The 16250-nt window shown below is 39.3% G+C and overlaps 1 protein-coding gene across 5 annotated transcripts in view; it reads right to left on the bottom strand.

The window, feature by feature from the left end:
• Positions 1 to 1006: 1006 nt before the first annotated feature.
• The window catches only part of LOC121917474 (cilia- and flagella-associated protein 206-like), a 19603-nt gene continuing 4359 nt past the window's right edge, over positions 1007 to 16250 (bottom strand). For all 5 annotated transcript variants that reach the window (XM_042443478.1, XM_042443479.1, XM_042443477.1 and 2 more), the window contains exons 4-13: positions 14859 to 14949; positions 13755 to 13943; positions 12847 to 13005; positions 12022 to 12230; positions 9347 to 9466; positions 8839 to 9037; positions 6732 to 6872; positions 5399 to 5592; positions 4977 to 5117; positions 1007 to 2281 (exon numbers count right to left, since the gene is read on the bottom strand). In XM_042443478.1, coding sequence (XP_042299412.1) covers positions 2051 to 2281; positions 4977 to 5117; positions 5399 to 5592; positions 6732 to 6872; positions 8839 to 9037; positions 9347 to 9466; positions 12022 to 12230; positions 12847 to 13005; positions 13755 to 13943; positions 14859 to 14949 — 1674 coding nt within the window. In that variant the 3' untranslated portion in view covers positions 1007 to 2050. The remainder of the gene's footprint in view (positions 2282 to 4976; positions 5118 to 5398; positions 5593 to 6731; positions 6873 to 8838; positions 9038 to 9346; positions 9467 to 12021; positions 12231 to 12846; positions 13006 to 13754; positions 13944 to 14858; positions 14950 to 16250) is intronic.

Below are 16250 nucleotides of genomic sequence, written 5' to 3'. Positions count from 1 at the left end.
AATAAAAATAAGGATGGAGGATAAGGTTGCTGTCTGGGTGAAGGCTGAAACCAAAATTGAAACAAACAACCTCAGTTAGAGTCTCTCTTGCTCTACACACACATACATACACTGAAGTAGCCTCCAAGTTTTACCCATGACTTATACACGGCTCATGGCAAAATCCATAATTTTGGCCCCAAAACCTGACCGTGACTTATACAACAAAAACAAATGGGCACTTGTTGGTTGCAGGTTGGCACGGAAGTCTAGATTCTGCCCCCCCAAACACAGCTGCTCTATTTGCAGTGGAAACAGCTGTGATGCAGAAGGCATGATATTGGAACTTGGCTGATGGGAGGCTTATTTCAAGATAACCCTATCACAGCTTAAGGCCATGTTGAGTAGCAGTCTTTCTTCAATGGGGTACAGCATCCAAATCTGTCAGTCTAAAAAAGTATATTCACCACTCTCCTGTCCCTCCACAGGATTAATTTGTGGCTGAATTTAGGATTTTTGTTAATGAAAGGAAGTGCATACATACTGGTTTGGGAGTACAGTGGACCCTTGTTATACACTGGGGTTTGGTTCCAAGATCCCCCGTGTATAACAAAATCCATGTATACTCAAGTCCCATTAAACATAATGACATAGCAAAATGGTGTCCCTTATAAAAAGTGGAAAATCAAGGTTTGATATTTGAAATTTATACTTTTTTTGAACATTTTCAAACTGTGTATGCTTGAATCCGTGTATAAAAAATCTGTGTATAAAGAGGGCTGACTGTACTCCCTACCACATGTCCCTTCAGCAATGCGACTGGGCTGTTGCTGGTCCCTTGCGCTCTCATCTGCCCGAATCCTTAACCCCACCTCCCTGACCTATGCTCTACCCTGTGTGCCTTTTGTGGGTTTTTGTGCATGTGGTGGGGAGTTAAAGCAATTCCAGAGTTATGCTAATGTGGTCTAACAAAAACAACAACAAATCCAAAACAAAACCAATATACTGTATAGGTTTTTATTTAAAAAGACAGGCTGTTCTGGAATAGCAAAGGGGAGGAGGTAGAGATGGAGGACACAGTGATACCATGTCACTGCCGATTCCCAGAATTGCCACAGGAGTAATTTACCACACCTGAGGACTAGCGCTATATCAGCTCACCTAGGAGCTTATTGACGGGTTTTCCGTGTCAGTGGCAGAGTGTGGGCTAACCATGCTTCAAGGACAAGGCAGTGAGGAAACTGAGATGGGGTTGTACAATAGGTATCACCAAAGGCACTATTACCCATGTTTTATGGTGGTTTAAAGGCCACATGTGATAAAGTCCTTAAGTGCGCCCAAGTGGAAGGTATTAGTGGCATCAGATGACCAGAGGTTTATCTCCAACACAAGAGAGATGTTGGTGTTGCTTATGGGAATTACTGTCACAAAAAGTAACCATGCATGGGGTGCCAAAATAACATGCAACATTCAAAAGAACAGGTCCCAGAGCCTCCATTCTGTGGCTACTGGACTAATTTCCCAGGTCTGATCCCTAGGACAGTCAACCCTGATGCACAGCTACCAAACTGTTGTGAAATACCAAACTCTAAAGAACTACCAGTGATGAGCAAACTGGAGAAAGGGGTAAACAGATAGTTATTGGAAGGAATAAGGATGGAGCAAGAGTAATTAGTGGTATTTTACAAATTAAATGTGGGCCCAGAACGAATGGGAAAATCAGACCAGTATGTCATATGAAGATGACCTGGAGGAATGATAAACATTATCTAAACAGAACAAGTGGGTGACTAAGGGAGAGCAAACAGGAAAGAAACTTCATGAGCAAAAAAGGCAGTGTTAATGAGAAGCCAGCTTGTGCTGTCTCCCATACAGCCTCCAATAAAAAGAGCTGTAATATGACAGAACTGTGATACAAGACTTAAATTTAACAATGAATGACACACTTAAAAGCTTTTCCTCTGGCTTTGTTAAATATAAAGAGCTTGGTTTGACTCAATGGATAAAGAATATGACATAGTTCATTTACTTCCCTTAAACCATTCTTTATTGAAGGAATTTTAATTTTCTCTTAGGTTTCATCAACTGCTCTTGTTAAGTTCACTTTGGTCATACGAGTAGTTGGGGGTGTTCCTCCTCGAAGACCAGCCAGGAAAATCTGTGGTCTGGGTACATTACTAGAGTTTTCACGTTTGGTCTGTGTGCCAGAATCCTTCATTGGGTATACCTGGCTGCAGTTGTCTCTTCTCATGTGACTGAGGTTAGTCTGCATGGAGTGAGTTAGCATTTTACGCAGGTTAGCCTGAAAATAGATGTAAGAGCAATCACAAAAGCATTCAAAGATTATGTTAAAAACTGCATAAACTCTTTACACTAGAAGTATGTGCAACTGAAAACCATTCCATTCTGGAAATTAGTTAATTGAATGAAATGTTTTTTTTAAATGCCATATCTTCCTCTCAAAGATTAATGGGGGCAGAGTAAATCATTCTTCCCCTTACCCCCTTTCACTGACGACCCTGGATTGTATATATTGACTTCCCCCTTTTCTCTGGCCCTTTGCTGTTAAGTGTTGTTGTATTGTTTTTAATACTGTTTTTAACTGATTTTATTGGAATGTTTTTATATGCTGTTGTTCGCCACTTTGATCAGGTTTTGAAAAAGCAGGATACAAATAAACGATATTATTATTATTATTATTATTATTATTATTATTATTATTATTATTATTATTATTATTATTATTATTATTAAAAGCAAATCTGACAACACTAATTTCATGGGCAGGAGAGGCAGTGTTGAGTGAATTATGCTCACCTGTTTCTAAATATGCCTGTTTTACAGTTGCCACTTCATAAGAAACCAGACTATATTTGGCTTTTCTGGTGATACAGTATATGGTAGTGGCAAGTGGAATTAGACAAAACCTGCAGGCTCTGAGCAGTCTGTTTCTCTAATGCCTTATTTTTCTCACAACCTTTACATATGTGGCCTTTACCTCTTGCTGCTGTTAGGAGGATCCTTCAATACTAGCTCTATGTGTTGTCTAGGGTTGACACCAGCTGATAAACTGGTAGCTGCTTTTTGAGAGCCAGCATGACATGGTGGTTTGAGTGTTGGACTATGACTCTGTAGACCAGGTTCAATTCCTGTTTGCCATGGAAACCCATTGGGTGACCTTGAGGAAGTCATATGCTCTCAGTCTGAGGGTAAGACAATGGCAAACCTCCTTTGAACAAATCTTGCCATGAAAACCTCATGATACCGTCGCCTTAGTGTTGCCATAAGTCAGAAATGACTTGAAGGCACATAACACACATACACTGTTGCCTTTTGAACCATTTGATGTTTCTGAGCAAGTTTAACAAAGCAGAACTGAAATCTATAGTGGAATATATAATACACAGAAATACTGGCTTAATTACATCAGTGAAACATTACTATTTCATGTCAACTGAATTTTTAAAATGCAGTTTCTTTTCATTTTGTTTGTCATTTACACTGTCATGCCAATTTAAGCCTTTAAGAAATGCAAATTACTTCTATATCATTTCCCTACAGAGGCACTGAAGGCCCTTCACTGTCAAATTATGAGGCTCCTTCTACAATTAAATCATTCAGTGCACATCCATCTAAAAGCACAGATTAAGGCAGTGATTCCCAAAGTAGATGGTATGCCCACCCCTGTGGGTGGTGAGGGAAAGGGAGGGGCAGTGAGGAAAAAAGAGGGCAGCAGGGCAGCCTTGAAGTATTGGCACACTAGAAAAGCAAGGGGAACCAGTGACCTTTAGCATCAATAGTGGGATAAAGAGTTGGAGCACATAGTGGCAGGGGGCAGAAGCAACAACAAAAAGGAGCATCCACATTTAGGATCCTGCATAAAACTTTGTGAGCTTTGCCAGGACTTGACTGGCAAGCTGGGAGCTGTGCTGCTGTCCCTGCTTTCTTTTGTCAGACAGGCTAAGAGAAGAGATACCAAAGAAACAATGTGGGGGTGGGAGCAGACATGGCTTGAAGCTGTGTGGGGAAGGCATGTCTCTGGGGAAGGGATTCCAGGATTGATTCTTTGAAAGGCTCCTTTGTCTTTCTCAGATTGAGAATCCTTCCTCGCCAGGGAGAAAAGTGGGAAACTGGCTGTGCCCCTCTGGCCTGGCGAAGGATTGAGAGTTCTTTCTTACCAGGGAGAAGCTTCTCCCTTATATAATAATAATAATGATTTATTTCTATTCCACCTTTTCCCCCACGGAATCAAAGCAGAGTACAAGAACATTAGATATAATCATACAGTAAACATAAGCCAGAATACAAAACATAAACCTAATATCTAAAGCAAGGAATATATATTATATTATATTATATTATATTATATTATATTATATTATATTATATTATATATAATCCCATTCAGTTTGGGAGCAGCAAGCAAGCAGCTGATCAAGCAGTGACCAAGAAGCTTCTCGCCCTTGCTGACTTTTGCCGCAAGGCTGGCACAGGTAAGAGACTTCTTGGCTACTGTTCAACCAGCTGCTCGGTTGCTGCTCCCCAGGTGACCAGCTCCTCGGTTGTTGCTTGGCTGGCTGGCTGGGCACTGCTCTCTTTGCATGAGGCCACCCTGGGAGCAGTAATCGAGCAGCCAGCCAGCTGTCCTTTCTTTTACTGTAAAGTTAAAGAAGATAAGAAAGTGGCAAGTTGGATGTAGCTAAGGCAGATGCTGCTGCACAAACAGTGGACCTGATATCAAGAAATAAGCATTGTGGGGCACTATGGTTATCACTCAAGATGAAAGAGGGCAGTAGCCCCAAAAATGGTTTGGGACCACTGGATTAAGATTTCATAGTCAATCTTCCTTTATGCTCTTCCAGTCAAAGCAAAGAAGAAAGGTGGAGAAGACTCAATGCTTTCAGGAGAATTTAATGTAATTAACTAAAAAGAGGTCAAGAAGATCACAATTACTACAGATTATTAGTATTAAACTCCCAGGTACCAGTGACACGAACCAGTTTGATGGCTTTTCTCCTTAGTTCCCATTCATTCCACTCATAATCCTTCACAATAGTTGGTGGCAAAATATGGGTGTCAGTCTGAGTACTGCTGTCACATTTTGTGATTGGTAACAAGCTTTTCTCTTTAGCTCTGATCTGGAACAACAGCAAAAATAAGCAGAATTTATTTATTATTTCCATTATAACATTTTTGAGGAATGGCTAAATAATTCAGTTTGGATTTTAACAAATATGCATTCTCTGTTCTCATTAAGCATTAAACAAAAACTGAAGGAAAGTATGCCAGCAAAGAGTATGTCGAATCAGTATTTCAAACACCATAGAATCTGGACAAGTTATTTTTGGACTACAATTCCCACAATCCCACAGGGCCCTCGGAGGGCCCTGAATCAATGCAGGACAAATGCAGTGAATACCTGAGAATAGGGGGCAAGGGACTCAAACTGCTGATGAAGTTCAAGCAGCTGAATAAGCTCTGCAGATTCCTTTGCTTTTTCTGCAGTCATCTTAATGTACTTCTCAGGATTCTCAGCAAAAGTATATGCCGCTTCCTTGGAACTAAAAACATAAAATTTCTCCTTGTGTTTCAGGACTCCAATAGATGGATTTCCTAGCAAATAGAAGATAAAATAATATTCTTTTTAGACATAAAGAATTTCCTCATGATGTTCCTGATGCATATTATCCTGTTCCACTATTGAAATTAAGAATATGCAAAGTAATCTAACCTTTTAAAAGGTAAGCTCTCCATTGTTTCCCAGCCAACTTTTTAAAAACCAATACACTGTCAAATTATGGTTTCTTTGCTGAGGTCTTAGACACAAAGTTATCCCCCTACCTTGGGTGCTATTGGAAAATAATTAAACCAATAAGAAAAAAATCCATATCATGGCCACCTAGGGGATTCCTCGTGTGCAGTGGAGGTCCTGAGACACTTTCTTCCCCCGCAAAAAGAAATAAATGGGAACTGGATGTTAGAGGCCTCCATGGACTGTAATATGCAAAGAGCATGTTACTGCAGAGTTCTATACATGGACAATTTTTAAGTAACGCATCCAAATGACTACAAACTGAAATATGGAAAAGTTCTAGTAATTTGTTTTTACTAAATTGCAGTAAAGCATAACTGCAGATTATCACATATAGCTCACTGCCAATCTATTAAGATCATAAGAAAATTAAGATCCAAGGACGTCAGACTTGACAAGGAAGTAATGGCTGACGTCATCACCTTTCAGTGAGATGTGAAAATTTAACCAGACAATCCTGCTCACCAGCCGTGTGCAAATACCAAAACTGCTAATCTACCTTCTGCTTAGTCTCCAAACATAACCAAAAGATGAAAGGGCAATACCAATCAATGGCATAAATCAATTTGATGAAGATGAAAACTATACAAGGAAATCACTTTTTGTTCCTATGACTGATGTACAATTTCCCCAGTGATGAAGAAAGCACATGTTCAAAATGCAGTAGAAATTCTGAAAAAGAAAACTTAAATAGATCATTTTCTGACACTATCTTTCCTCTTTTTTTTCTTGCTGTGCTTCTCCTTCCTAATAAAGGTGCACTTTTTAATAACCCCTCTTCTCCCTCTTTTACCACTGTCTCAAATTCCTCTTCTTCCCCACACAGGTTATATACAAATTGGTCATCTGTCAGAAGAACATGGATATGAGAAGAACACTGCAGTGAAAGATTAATAATATTTGTAAAATAAAAAATAAATCTGACCTATAATTTACATACCTGGGAGTAGAAGGCCATCTTTCACAGCAAAAGTGTAAGCACAAAAGCCATGATATTGAATCACTAGTTGGCTAAAGTTAACTGTAGTTTCTGGAAAGAGCCATTCTACTTTAGTAAAGTCAGCAGGATTTACTTTGGTTTCTGAAATATAATAGCCAAAAAGAAAGTGACTATTTACTACTATTTATTGTAATAAATACAGATTAACTAGAAGGAGATATTCACAATAGCACTGAAATAATCTGACCATAGTCATATATACAGAGTTTGTGGAATAAGTTTTTAATACTAAAGAAAATCATGGCATATATTATCTGAAATAACTGAGAAGCTTCTAGAATCCATATATTAAATTTCCTCCTCAAGGGATAAAAAGTCCAGGGCAATCTTTTCTATATTAAACAGCTTTCAAATTAAGTCACAAAGCTTTCAGTGTCAAAAACGCTTAAAAAATGACACTTACACTGAATCCACACTTACAAAATAATTCAGTTCCAGTGAGAAGAATCAAGCCACAGTTTTGCCTCATTAGTGCCACACTCCCCCTTTTTAATTTCAGTCCAAATTCAAATTGATCTTTGAGCCACACATTTCCCCTGCCCATTGGTATAAATTAGCATTTCTACCACTGTCTGCATGTTCAATGCACACACACAGCTATAGTGGCTCCAGTATATTTTTTCTTCCCAGCATGAGTGCAGATATACATATTCCCAAATAAATTTAAAGAGCCTTTCTTGTACCCTCCATCTTCATGCAGCTTTGATGGCTTGCCAAGTTCCCTTGTATGGGAGAATGAAGAAGCTTCTTCACCCTAGTTACAGAAATGTAGAGCTTTTAAGAAAGAAGGAAGTACACAGAGATGGGAGGGGTGTTGTGAGTAGGAAGAGCTGAAAAAGTTTGTGTTCCAGCTGCCACCTCCCTGGAATGAAGCAAATCTGCCCCAGCCCCAAGCTGCTATATCAGCCAGTCTGTCTCCCCTTGAAAATTGCTTGAATGTAGAGACAAGTCAGACCCCTCCCGGCCCTGGCTGCTCCTCTGTAAAGCAAAATGGAGCAGCTTGAGACAGCAGCTTTGGGTAAGGCGCAAATTTGCATGATTTGCTGTGAGGAAATGGCAATTGCAACTCAAACAAATTCTTTTTTTAGCTTTTTCTTTCTTACTATGCTCATTCTGCCTCTGTCCTTCCTTCTTTCTTAAAAGCTGTACATTTCTGTAAATGGGGAAAAAAGCTCTTTCTAACTTCCATCAGCCTAGATCCTCCTCGTTGGATGTTGGCTGGATCTTTGGGAGTGCTGATATTACTATCAGTATTATAATTATCTCCTCAGGGCCAAGGGGGAAAAAAAACTCTTGAAATCATCCCCCCTCCCACTTCATAATCTTAACAGCAAAAAATAGTAATGAATTACTTGTTGGGTGCGGATGCCAAGGTCACCTCCTACCAATCTGTCCCACCCAACCATTCTACTCTGATTCTGATTCAGAGTGCAGGGCACATTTTTAAATGTTTTTTGCCAAGAAACTGCATACTAAAAGGTTTTTTTTAAAGCCCTCAGCTGTCAAAAAGAAGGGCCTACACTTTGAATCTAGATGAACATCATGTGTTCTAACAGCACTGGGATCACGATTACAATTTTACAGGTGTGGATTCTGTCTAAAAACGCCATAAGTACACAATACATTATTAGTCCACAAGTGAGAGATATAAACCAGGGGTACACACACATATCCTTCCAAGGACATTGTGAAACCTTGTTCCTTCTCCAGAATCTCTCAGAATGACCATTTTCTGGCAAGATAGGGGTGAACTGCTTCTTTGGGAAGGCTCCAAGACTGGCAAATCAATTTTTCCAGGATTTCCTGCATAAATCTGTTTTCCAATTCAGAAGTGAACTTTCAACCACTTTCAGGGTATTTTCTTTATTTTTTGAATTTTTGATAACCCAGGAAAATATCAGATGGTCACATCTTCAAAAGATTAGTCCCTCCCACACATTGAAATTGGCAATTCCTGCTATAAACATTCATACAAATGTGAACATAGCTAAAGTACTCTCCAAATTTTATGGTACACAGCAGTACAAAAATCATAATATATATGTACCGGCACTTTCTTTTAACCTTATCTGATCCGTTTTCACAATAATGTCTTCAAGAAGAGATTCCATCACATCTTCCGGAAAGATCAGTGCATGACTTCCCAAGAACTGCTGAAGACTGACAGTCAGGTTGTTGAGGAAACTGAGCACCAGTATCTCATCTTGAAAACTGGTCCAAAGGTTAGAAAGTGCAATAAATATAGGCTAGAAGAAACAAAGATAGATATTAAATCCAAAATTTAGTTCTAACAGAAGTAAGCCTGCAGTTTGAATGGAACTTACACAAATGTTGATTTACTCAATTCCCACTTATTCAGTGGGTCAACTTCACCTAGGAATAATAAATGGATTTAGGCAAGGGGTGGGTATCATGCTGCCCCCACCAATAGTGTTGGACTGCAGCTCCCAGCAGCTGTAGCAAGCATTCCCAATGAAATTGCAGTTAAATAAAATCTAGTGTGCCACACAATTCCCACCTCTAATTTAAGTTCTGTGGCTTAATTTAAAACTTACATAAACCAACGATGTAGGCACAGCTGTCTTTGCCTGAACAACATTTTTTAGCTGTTCCATCTGGGCGTCAAACTGCTTGTGCATCATATCAACTTCTTGTGCGCATGTTATCACATCAGACTAGAAAGACAGCATACACAGACAACAATTTTAGCACCAGTACAAAACTTTAATCATTGGTTGGTTCTCTCAATCCACAAAAACCTCTCTTTGGGTTGTTTTAATAATAGTGATATATAATGCCATTCTATTTCTTACAGATGTGTAGATCAAGAGAAGTAATAGTGCCACTATATTCTGCTTTGGTCAGGCCCCACCTGGAATACTGTGTCCTTTTCTGGACACCATAATTTAAAAAGGATGTTGAGAAACTGGAGCGTGTCCAAAGGAGGGCACCTAAAATGATGAAGGGTCTGGAAACCATGCCCTATGACAGGGGTAGGCAACCTGCGGCCCGCGGGCCAGATGCGGCCCGGCGAGGCCTTGGGACCAGCCCCAGCCCAGTCCTGCCGCCGATTGCTGCCGGGGCCTATGGCTTCTCGTGCACACGGGCAATTGTCTATAGAAGCCTCAGAAACATGCATTTATGTTAACATTTTTAAAAAAATCAGCAAATTTTTTCACGTGTCCTCCACTTTTTTTTAAAAAAGTGTCCACCATTTGAAAATTTTGTCCTACATTTGTCCCGGTTTATTTATTTATTTATTTATTTATTTATTCTTTTTAAAAAAATATAATTGTTTATTTTTTGGCTTCGGCCCCCCAGTTGCCCCCAGCTCAAAAAGGTTGCCTACCCCTGCCCTATGAGGAACGACTTAGGAAGCTGGGGATGTTTAGCCTGGAGAAAAGAAGATTAAGAGGTGATATGATAGCCCTGTTTAAATATTTGAAGGGATGTCATATTGAGGAGGGAAGTGGTTTTCGAGCTGCTGGAACTCAGAGAAAAGGACCCGGAACAATGGATGCAAGCTCCAGGAAAAGAATTCCACCTCAAATTAGGAGGAACTTCCTGACAGTAAGGGCTGTTCGACAGTGGAACAAACTCCCTCGGAGTGTAGTGGAATCTCCCTCCTTGGAAAGCTTTAAGCAGAGGCTGGGTGGCCATCTGTTGGGGATGTTTTGCCTGAGATTTCCTGCATGGCAGGGGGTTGGACTGGATGGCCCTTGTGGTCTCTTCCAACTCTATGATTCTATGATTTCATTTCATCCATTTCTTGGGAAACCTCTTGAGGGCAAGAGTCAGTTTGATGTCGCTTGATATGATCAGTAACCTGTTAGCAGATCATTCTAAATCCTTTACACTCAAGTTTGCCACCTTTGCCTTAGTAGCCCAAATGATTTACTGCAAATTCCTAAATACATAAGCAGTGCATGTCACTTGTTGTAATAATAAATATTTATTTTATTTTATTTTTTGTAGCTGTCATTATTATTGTTTGTCTGACTTTTTATCCAGTAACTTCTGGTTTTGTTCTTTCATTTCTGACTTCTTTGTGTTTCATTTGCCTAATAGGAGTAAGTATATCAGTAGTATATGATTTCTACCAGATACACTGTATCAAAATATTTTGTAATGAATGTTGTGTCACTGACAAAACTATTGACTCGAATAAAAGAGATATCGGAAACATTATGTAGCAGACACATATCTAAGACCTCTCCAGCCACTGCCATACTTTTCTTCCTTTTACATAAAATAAAAACCCAATGGCCTCATATTTAGTACTTGTATTACATTGTTGTCAGAGAACATTTCATAATGAAACTGCTCTGGCATTTCCAAAGCCCTCTGGGGCACTTACTGGCAGGTTGGAACAACAATGGCTACTCTTGCTCCTTTGTACACCCTATTAAAATTTAAAACTCTGGTTCCTCTTAGTTTGCTCCTTTTCTTTAAACAATGAGAAGGAAATCAGTACAAGATCTGGTATAAGTAGCCCTCCCACACACTGCGGGCATAGTTATGGACTAAAAGGGCTCATCGTACTCCACCCACACCCTGTCTCCAGTCCTCCTGAGTCTGGTCCAAAACACAATGCAGAAATATTCCAGTTTGAGACCACTTTAACTGCCCTAGCTCAATGCTAGGGAATTCTGGGAACTGTAATTTTGTGAGACATTTAGCTTTCTCTGTCAGAGAGCTCTGGTGCCACAATAAACTACAATTCCCAGGATTCCCTAGCACTGAGCCAGGGCAGTTAAACCAGTCTCACACTGGATTATTTTTGCAGTATATTTTGGACTTCTGTCTCTGAGTTGGAATTCCAAATCAGAAGGATGAGAAAGACAGATCTTTCAATGGAGGCAGGCAGCAGTTAGCTAAGGCACAAGCTCCATCTCCATACTCAAGAAAGGGTTACCCTATCTTTCCTATGGCTAATGGGACACTGTGTTCTACTGTCAGTCAACCACACAGTTATTAGTATTCAGTGCCTAGACTGTCTCTCTTCATTGTAGTACTTATACTGCCTTATGTACTTCAGAAAATGTGTGAGAAAGAAACAATGCAAATTGGAGCATTCCTATACCAACTAAAAGCTAGTAAGCAATGTTGAATTTTCTTTTTGCCACCCTCATCTGGTACCAACAGAGATATAAATGTTCTCTAACTGATTACGGTCACAATTAATGCATTTATATTCTGGAAATCTATGCGAGGCAAAACAGAGTCTTACCAGAATAAGACACAGAAAAGCCTCATGTTGCCTCACATTGTATAGTACTTCTTTTAACATTGTCATCCTTAGTTCCATCTCAGCATTTTGACTGTGGTGCATCATTTCAATCAAGGCTGTATAGCGGTAAGCCAGCTCCTGAGAAGCATGTAATTCCAGATCTATATGATGGCTGGCTGCTGGGATAGCTTCCTCAAGAATACCTGGCACTGTAGACCACAAAGTTGATATGAAATATACAGAGAAGATACAATGGTTGTTAATGAACAGATCAGTGTCCATTTTAATACCTAGCCAAAATTATTAGGGCATGGATTCAAAGGACTGCACATAACCTCCTACTGTACACACCAAGACTTTGGAAGGATATATTTCTTCTCAGTTCCTTTATGTGCCTTGAAAGGTGTCTCCTGAAGGTTGCAAGACCCTCTGAAGAAGCGAGCACAGCATGAAGAGTTGCGCATGGAAGGGCAAAAAATCATGCATCCTCTCTACATGTACAGAAATCCTTTAAGCATACTCAGAACCCTCTCTGATTCCTGGTTTTTGTTTATTTACCACCTAAAAGGTCTGATTTTAGTCAATTAGCTATGTGTTAATAGGCTATCTTATAGATAATAAAATATTTAATGAAGGCTGAAAATATTCCATGAAAACTGTTAAGCTGTGTGCTTGTCTATATGTAATGCTCATGGCCAATGTATTTACATAGACTCCTTACAAAATTATGATCAGCACAGAATATTCTTAATATATCTGAAAGTGACTTAAATGTGAAATGCAGATATGACCTTCATGTCTAATATTAGGTTCCTATATACCTACAGTCATCAATGCCTTCCCCTCCTTTTCCACAGTTCTTGTTGAATAATCGAATTCCTGTGACAATCATGGTAAGTTCCTTCAATTGTCGCTCTTTCTCTTTTTTACTGAGAGACAGGAAGGCAGCAAGCTCAGTCTGAGGAAACACACTCTGCAGGGCAGCTGGAAAATATTTAAAATGTGTGCAGAATGACATACAAAAGAGAGGATATTCAGATAATAATTGTGATATTAATAAAGCTATCCAAAAGATGACTTCTGAAAACTCTTTTGGGAAGAGATCACATTCCCAAGTTTTTCTACATATTCACAAGAGATAGGAATCTGTGTATGTTTTTCCTCCCATACATACAAAAAGAGAGTAAACTTCTAGGCTACAATATTATGTACAAGTACTAATTCAGATGCAGAATCACATTTAGAACCTAAATGATTCCATTCCCTTGTTGGCAAAAAGTTTGGAAGGCCACACTGAGACCAGAGCAAAATGTGGTAGGCAAATGCTTCAGATGCACCATTATCTGGGCATCTGTCAAATGCCACTGGACCACTGCTGTTTCCTTGAAACAACTTTTAAGAAGTAATTGGGGATATAGATAGCACATTGGGCAGCTGCTCACATCAGGACTCTTGGATATGCAAAGGTGGTGGTGGGGCTCTCACGATCTCAACCTTGCTTTGTTATCTGAAACAAATTGTATGTTTGTACTTTGAGTTTGCTTATTTGAAAATGTATTTTGCACTGTCAGCATCCTTTTGCCTTAGCAAAAAGCACGATAAAAAAGGTTTTAAATAAACAAAATAATTTTTTTAAAAAAATCTTTCAAAATAGCAACCAGTTGCTGATGAGGACTGCTATATAAGGATGGATGTTAACAAACCTTATAATTGAGCATTTGAGTTGTACTAACCAGTTGCCTCTCTAATGACCCTGATGTCTGTAGGGGACCCGAGGCCAGAGCGCAATAGCACATAGCTGACAATCTTTCGATAAACACTTTCCAACTCTTCTCGTGTACGAGCACGGTTATCTGTAATTTCTCTGCTTACAGGAGCAAGCCTGGACTCCAGGACACGATGCTGTTCATTAATTAACTCAACTAAGAGGAAACAAAGCACCATATGAAAGCAAGCTGTATTATTGTAGCCAACCACACAGAGATTTAGATCTGGCCTATGTATTCTGCAGTTATACATCTGTTCTGATCCAAGGCCTATAAGAATCAAATCACTTAAACATGCGTCAACAGGCTTTTAGAATACTTAATGACATAGGTGCTTATTATGCACACAAATACAATTATACTGTAGAATTTCACAACCTTGAATACACTAAGTTAAAACAATTAAATCTACTTGTGCTATCTGGTGTAAGTACACAAGATGTTTATAGCCAAAAAATATATCAAGATTTTAAAAACAAACGAACTAAAAACCAAAAAAGGAACCATAACACATCTAACTCTGTGTGAACTTTAAAAAAAATGGCAGGGCTAGGGGTGGTTGGAAGCATGTTAATCTACAACCCCTTTAGCATAAGTTCTTACTTTTCCATATTCATATTGCTATTTTATTTGCCTTTGTTATTCTGCACCATGTCAGTAGTTCTGTAAACAATGATGCAGAACAGAAACAGAGATATTGCAATTGCAATGTTTTGTTGAACAGTAACTTATGTAAATATGCAGAGGATTTTATAACAGTGTATCATGGGCCTGAAACAGATGAGCCAAATAAAGCAGTTTCTAGCTATTTGGGGCATGGTGTTTAGATGACGTACACCCCCAAAGTGTCCGGAAACCGCAACGAGGCTGCGCTCTGGTCCAAAGGACTAGATTAAAAATGAGTTGATTAAGTCTGACTCCTGGCTGGCAGTTTGGGACCTGCGGCAGCATCCCACTTTGGGAGCAGGCTATACAGTCACCATGGTGCAGTCACCCGATCGTGGAGGCTGCTATTTATTGCCTGTTTGCTTCACCCCATAGGTATATTAAACAGTTCTACAAACGGATTACCTCTGTTTGTATAGTTCATATCAAAATAAACTTGCATTTTGATAGTGTCTAGAGATGGATTTCCTGTGTCAAGAAGTCTATCAATGGAAAGCTGAAACCAAAAAAAGAAATAAACAATGAAGTTAATTATTCCAAGCCACTTACACAAAACAAAGTTATTCTGGGACACACAGCAGTGCTATTAACACCATGCCCCAGAGTTTACACACCGGAGAGCCTCCTTTGGTTTAACAAATTTGGAAAAGAAGGTACCTTTGGATTAAAAATAGATTTAGAACATCAATCAAGTATCTGAAGAGAACTATTTCAAAAATGATACACTGAAGTGTTATAATGTTGCTAAAAACATGTCACTATAATGTAGTATAACAAATCAAAATTCATTATGGCTTCTGCAATTGTGGTTAAATAGCAGAACACACTACAATATTAAGTGGACTCATATCTGCAATTAGATTAAGAATGAATAATCAAAAGGACCCAGATTTACAGGAATCAGCATAAACCTTAATTTGATACATTAAGCAAAGTTACACAGCTGTTACAGATTGTGCCTATCCCTTCTGGGCAAAGCCATGATTGCTAGTACCACCAGATATAGTCCATGCCACAGTGCTCCCCAACAGTCCCATGATCATGGGGTATGCTTAATCTGTACCTGTGAAAGGGATGCCCCACAGTAGTGGGGTGGAAGCAACTTTTTAACTCTGTCCCTTCGACCAACATGGATACACAGGAGATTATCACAAGGAGAAAGAAGGGAATGAAGAGAAGTGCTCCCATCCTTATGCATCATACTTACCCCGTCCTCCTCCCATCAGTGAAGTGGAATGGCCCTGTCATTTTGTATTAGCAGAAATTCCCATTAATACAAAGTAATAAGGCCATTCCACGTCACTGATGGGAGAAGGACGGGATAAGTGCAATGTCATCTGATAATCTTTGCGCAATAAGGACAGCATAAGGATGGGATAATGACACAATAAGTTCAATATTGTACGATAATCTTCATGTGCTCACGCAATAAGGACGGGAGCAATCTGCTTCACTCCCCTCCTTTTCCTTGTGTGATAATCTACACACACACACACACACACACACACACACACACACCATGCTTCAAACTGCATCAACTACACTCCCCTATGCTCATTATGGAAGTGTACCTGCTAGTGAGAGAAATTTGTACTACATTTTTCAAACATAGGGATAATCAAATTATCTTAAAATAAGTACCAGTAATGTTTTTAAAGACCAAATAACCCCCAGATGTTCACTGCTCAGGTCCCTTCAGTATGTACCTAGATTTCAGTACCTAGGCTTCTCTCTCTTTTGACAGTCAGGAACTCTGACAAGAGTCCCAATTCCAGGCATAATAAATAATAATAATAA

This window comes from Sceloporus undulatus, unplaced genomic scaffold, assembly GCF_019175285.1.
Source record: "Sceloporus undulatus isolate JIND9_A2432 ecotype Alabama unplaced genomic scaffold, SceUnd_v1.1 scaffold_19, whole genome shotgun sequence".
Lineage (NCBI taxonomy): Eukaryota > Metazoa > Chordata > Lepidosauria > Squamata > Phrynosomatidae > Sceloporus > Sceloporus undulatus.
The sequence above is the reverse complement of the archived record's forward strand: the minus strand, read 5'-3'. Positions and strand labels throughout refer to the sequence as shown.